The 6,374-nt window shown below is 37.0% G+C and overlaps 1 protein-coding gene across 1 annotated transcript; it reads left to right on the forward strand.

Moving 5' to 3' along the window:
• The first annotated feature begins 1,620 nt into the window (after positions 1-1,620).
• On the forward strand, positions 1,621-5,071 carry LOC140806142 (alkylbase DNA glycosidase-like protein mag2). The gene is made up of 2 exons (XM_073162673.1): positions 1,621-2,919; positions 4,655-5,071. The coding sequence occupies exons 1-2, from the start codon at positions 1,733-1,735 to the stop codon at positions 4,674-4,676; spliced, it is 1,209 nt and encodes a 402-aa protein (XP_073018774.1). The 5' UTR covers positions 1,621-1,732; the 3' UTR covers positions 4,677-5,071.
• The last annotated feature ends 1,303 nt before the right edge of the window (positions 5,072-6,374 follow it).

A 6,374-nucleotide genomic window follows, 5' to 3' on the forward strand; every position in this document is an offset into this window, starting at 1 on the left:
GTTTCGTTGCAACAACATGGGCGCCAGCACAGCGCGCCAGCACAGCGCCAGTCGTAGCCTACGTCGATAGGAACTCGGTACCGCAGTCAGATTCAAAATCGGACGGACGGATCTTTCACAAAAGGCGTAGGGATTTTTTCGTAACCTTTACTCGACTTCTTTCCGTCTGAATTCTGAAAAATTGAAGAACTAATATATATATATATATTATATATATATATATATATATATATATATATATATATATATATATATATATATCAATGCATGTCAAAAGATACGTGGCTCCCTCTTCAAGATGCACGTCTTGCGCTCGGGCGGTAAGAAAGTACCGCTCGGGCGCGGCACTCTCTGCCCAGATGCTTGGCTTATCACACATTGGCGCTCGAGCGGTAATATTCTACCGCTCGGGCGCCAAACGTTCTGCCCGAGACATATCTCTGTTGAACATTGGCGCTCGGGCGGTCAGAAACTACCGCTCGGGCGCCAATAGTTCTGTCCACTCTTGTATAATTCATACACTTGGCCCCGTTCGGTCTCAGCATAATGCATCTATAATCATATCAGATCCTAAATCAATAATCTCGAATTATTCCGGATTACAATAATCAAAATCTTGGGCCTTACACTTTATAAACAAAATGTATTAACTAAAAATTTGATAAATAATATTTTGGTAAAATAACAGTTTTTTAGTAATTGTTTCTTCTCTATGAAGTGCTGTGATTAATTTTGAAAAAAAAAATCTTATAAAATCATATAAAAAGCAAGATGATATTGAATAAAATATTAAAAATATAAAATTGAAACATGACTTGATTCGGAGATTGAATTAAAAACACGATGAAGATGAAAGTTCAAGAAACAATTGTTTTGATGAACAAAATGTCCAATATTTTTTTTTTACAATTTTCTATATTTAGGGATATAGAAAAACTTAGCTATAAATAATATGTTAGAAATTTAAGTTTTTGAAAACTTATTTTTGCAATTGAAACCATTATTAATAATTTACTAAAAAATAAAATATATTATCGTTAAATTATGATAAAAAAATTTAAGATATAGTGCATTTAACAAAATGTGGATTGTGGAGTGTAAATAGTATTTGCAAAAACTTGTGTACGACGGTCTCACGGGTCGTATTTTGTGAGACGAATCTCTTATTTGGGTCATCAATGAAAAATGTTACTTTTTATGTTAAGAGTATTATTTTTTATTGTGAATATCGGTATGGTTGACCCGTCTCACAGATAAAGATTCATGAGATCGTCTCACAAAAAACTTACTGGATAGTATTTATCGAAAAAAATCATAGCAAAGATGCCGAAAATCTTTATAATATAATATAGTATGCATATATGATTTATTTAATTTGAATATGTTATTTTAATGATTTTTGTAATGATAATGAAATTTTAAAATTTTTTAATTTTTTTTAAATTTTAAAATACTTAATAATATATAAATTTTTTTTTTTTTTTTTTTGAGTCTATAATATATAAAATATTAAAAAACTAAATTAAAATATATTAAAAAATAACCAATGAATTGGGCCCAAGGGTTGTCCATTGACTTGAATTTTTCCCTTAGCTAAGCCCGCGAAATTACCAGTATCTCCCTACACCCAATTCCCCTCCCCCCCCCCTCCGCTCACAAATCCCTAATATCCGCCGTCGCAGCAGCCACCGACACCGCCGGAGTTAGTTTTTGTTCTTCGCGTTGAGTTCACATGGCGGATCAGAAGCTCACGCAAATCAAAGCCCTGTCCGATCCCAAACCAGAATCCCAAACCCCTGAAACTCGACCAGACTGTATTTATCAGCCTGTGTACCTTACACCTGTTGACTCTAATTCTCAAATTCCTCTTCCTCCGCCTCAATCCAGCTCTGTGGCTGAATCTCCACATTCCCGTCTCGCTGAAATCTCTCAAAATTCACAAAACCCTTCCAAAATTCCGATTCGGCCCCCCAAAATCCGTAAACTTTCCGCGTCTGCTACCGCGGAAGACCAAACGTCGCCGCCTCAAACAACTGGGGAAGATTCTTACTCTAGCTCCTCTGCAGCCATCTCAACGACTATCCCACCTACTAATGCAAATAATGTTAAAAGCAGGCGGCGGAGCGCCTCCCAAGCTTCCAGGGCTCTGCCACAGATCATCAAACCCTTATCTGCCGATGGAGAGATTGAATTAGGCCTCCGCCACCTCCGTGTGGCAGACCCCCTGCTTGCCTCCCTTATCGATATTCACCAGCCGCCGCAGTTTGAGTCCCACCACCCCCCATTCCTCGCCCTCACAAAGAGCATCCTGTACCAGCAGCTTGCTTTTAAAGCTGGAACCTCTATATATACGCGATTCGTGTCCCTTTGTGGTGGTGAGGATGCTGTTTTCCCGGATTCTGTCTGTGCACTTTCTCCCCAACAACTTAAGCAAATTGGGGTGTCCAGCCGGAAGGCCAGTTATTTATATGACCTTGCGAATAAGTATAAATCAGGGATTTTGTCTGATGAGACAATTGTGAAAATGGATGACAGGTCTTTGTTCACGATGCTCTCAATGGTGAAGGGAATAGGTTCATGGTCAGTTCATATGTTCATGATATTCTCCCTGCACAGGCCCGATGTTTTACCCGTAAGTGACTTAGGTGTTAGGAAAGGTGTGCAATTGCTGTATGGTTTGGAGGAGCTACCTAGGCCTTCCAGGATAGAACAATTGTGTGATAAGTGGAGACCTTATAGGTCAATTGGGGCGTGGTACATGTGGAGGCTCTTGGATGGGAAAGGTGCTCCAGCTGCTGGTTCAGCAGTGTTTTTAGAGGAGAATGTCGTGCAGCCACTGCAACAAGTTGGGCTCCCGCATTATGGACATCAGCTTCAGCTGCAGTATGTTGAACCACATAATGGAATTGGAAATCTTGGGTAGGATCCTGGAAATATTTCGACTATTTAAATTTACTCGTTGTTGCATGAAGTTAGTTTCCTTGCTTCAGAAGGCTAGTAATTCTAGATTTGTTTTTATTGCATCTTATGTCTAATAATATTTGGTAAACTTGAAAGAGATTTTGATAATTCTTTGAATTTCTAAACTTCTTTTAACTAGTTTTCATCCTTAGCAGGAGATGGCAGCCTAAATAAGGTAAAGTTAGAGCATCAATGAGTATGCTTGCGAGTTTTCAGATAGATTGCATAGGTGCTTGGTGAGGATGCTTGCAATAGATATCAATAAGCTAGAAATACGGAAGTGGCTGAACTGATGTATTAAATAACTAATTGTTCACTCAGAACCTTAATATGTCACTCGTTCCAAATAGATAGATAAAATTGAATAAACCTGCTTCTGATTAGGTGGACCAATAAGTGAGATAAATATTTGTTGAGGTAAACTGAGGCTAGAGAAGTGGTGCAGAGTTACAAGGGGGAATGAGTTTAAAGTGCTTCATGTATTTGTCTTCCATTTGCTGCATACCAGTTTGACCACAAAGGAATAAGCAAGCGCAAGAAAGTTGTTTCCCTGTTTCCTACTGATACATCACTTAAAAGAATCGAGTGATTGGCATTGATAACTTATCAAGGGGATGGTTGGTAATAAATGGGTGGAAATTTCAACCTGCGTTGTCTTTTTAAAAATGAGCGACCAGTATTACTTTGAACATATTTACTCTCTTTAATCACTTTTAACCACTTCTTTTCAAACTCAATATTAAAGTTCAGCAATTACTGGCCAGCCTCTAAAACACAAGTGGAAAGTGAAATAGCTATATTGGTCCTCAGATCTGAGTCACTATCTGAAAGCACGAGGACATGAAACAGTTCATAATGCAGATTGAACCGTGACGAAAAGATCATATACGTTACTTATCTACTCCAATATCCTCCTTTTATTCTCAACGCATTATCTGCTGATAGAGTGGATGGATAAATGACTCTGGAAGTGTCATTCTGCAAAGTGAGTTTGTTAAATGTTTATAGTCAAGGACCTGCATCGAGGAGGTAGATAGATATGGTGGAGTTCAAGTATCAAGGAAAGTTCAAAAGAGATGTTTGAATAGATTGTTTTTGCTGAGGTAACTGTTCAGTGAGAGCTGTAATATTATCTGTTTAAATGTTGTTGCATTCATTTTAGTGGGATGAGCATGAGCTAACATTGTCTGATATAGTAGGTTTACAGACTCATGTTTCATATAAACAATGAAGCAATTCTTGGAGAGCATATATTGGTTTTTCTATGGTTGTGTTTCTAGTTATTGGGTTTGTATGAATCTTCCCCATCAGTGGCCTGGTAATCCAATTCTTGGTACTAATCAAAGCATCGATCTTATTCTTTGATAGAAATAAAGTGTTATTATAAAATCTAGAATTGCACTACTACTAATTTGAGCTACTCGAATTTTCTTGTTTAAGTTCTCATGTGTTTTTTTCCACAACGCCCTTTCAAACAATGCACACACATTATGTGCCCAAGCTAATGTTTCTGTTGTCTTCGCTGTATTTGAAGTATAAGTTTTTAATATTTTGTTGCTTCCCATTTGTTTCCTTCTCATCTCTTTCCCCATATTCTTTGGTTAAATATCCGTATTTCCAGGATTTTCTGACCCAGCAGATGTGATACTTATCTTAAGCTAACTAAACATAGATTTTTTTTCCTTGTATGCAGGGCGTGTATTTGGAACCAATGACTGGGAAATAACAGCTTGCTGCTAACTCATGATTAGAGAAATACTTTTTTGATTCCTCTTCCTGAATTCAGATTTTCTATCAATCCTGCTCAAAGAGTTCCTTATGTTACTAAATACAAGGTAGTTCCGAACTATGTATTTTAACTTATTAACTACTAGCTTTTATGCTTAGGAGCAGCAAGTGTTTTGGGTTTGGTATAAGCTGAGTATTCCCAGGGCTTTAGTAGAACTTAAGGATTCTTTCTTTCTTTCCTTCCTTCCTCCCTCCCTTTTCGTCTTAAAGGAACGAATAGCGTTTCAGATCTTATGTCATTCTGTAACCAATGTACAGCATTTGCAGACGTACTTTCCAGTTTTTATGATGAACAGTTGCTAAAATACTTGGATTTGATCAACTTTTTTTGGTCATATTTGATGATCTTATGTGCTACGCTCACGGTATAATTTTTTTTTTTTTGAAACGGGGAAAACTCATTTTGGCATTAAGATGTAAGATCAAGTTTTATGCCGTGGGACAGATTATATCCACGAAACTGTGGCTGTGGATGTGCTGAGTCGAGCTCGAGGTTGAGCTTTTGTGTATTTATTAAGGTAACTGTAAACTCCAATTGTCTCCTATAAGGAGGTCTAGTCTTCTGCCCAAAAGAAACTCGTCACTTTCCCTCTCTATCTTTACTATGTGACATGGATCTAAAATTCGCTAGGCGCCAGACTAGCGTCTAGAGCCTACGCCGCCTAGGCGGGGATTGGGCGACGCTAGGCGGATTCCACGATATGAAGATATTTGTAATCATTTTTAGACTAAATTTCAGCTCAAATTTTGTTAAAATCCAATTGATACTTGGTTCATTCTTTGTGCTTCTTCTTCTTAAAAATGATCAGAATAATAAACAATGCAAAAGAAATCAAAATAAAGAAAAAAATTATTGTTGAGGTCTGGTTCGATTTTCTTGTATGTGCAGAAGTAAACAAACAAAGAAGATGAGAGTGACGGCTTAGGGCAAGTGCAAGTTAACAAATCGTGGTTTTAATTGGATTTTCAATCACAAAAAACTAAAAGCACGAGTATAATTTTCTTTATTTATGTTATGCTCTATTTTACTTCGATTTTCAAAAACTAAAAGCTCAAAAAAAATTTGCCAAAACACTTTAAACACTTGGGCCCGTCTTGACCCGGCGCCCTTGCAGCATAGGTTGGCCGCCTAGAACCTTTTCGGTGCGGTCAAGCAACGCCTAGGCGGCCGTCTAGTTCAAGTTTTAGGACATTGTGGCGTGACCAATCAATTATCAGAGAGACATGTTTTACAAATGAAGTCTATTCTCTCAAATATCCCTCAAACGTATCACCTTGGACTAAAATTATATTCCATTTTTAAAGTTATTATTCAATTACCCTTATTGGGTGATGAATCATTCCAATATACTCGATGCTCAATTTAAGTGTTTATGTATGAAAGTCATGACCGTGTAATTATCGATGTAATCCGAAAAATTGTATGAGTATGCGTGTCTTGATATTGTATTTTTAGAATGTTGGCATTTTTATTACACCGTCTCTGGTTTACACAAAATCCATGTGAGACAGTCTTACAAATTAATTTTGTCACGATCCAATTTAAAACGAATTTGCAATCCGATTCAATTCATGAAAAAATATTTTTTTTAATAATAAAAATATTTTTTTTAAATCTTAATGGA

The sequence above is a fragment of the Primulina eburnea genome, chromosome 1 (assembly GCF_022965805.1).
Source record: "Primulina eburnea isolate SZY01 chromosome 1, ASM2296580v1, whole genome shotgun sequence".
NCBI lineage: Eukaryota > Viridiplantae > Streptophyta > Magnoliopsida > Lamiales > Gesneriaceae > Primulina > Primulina eburnea.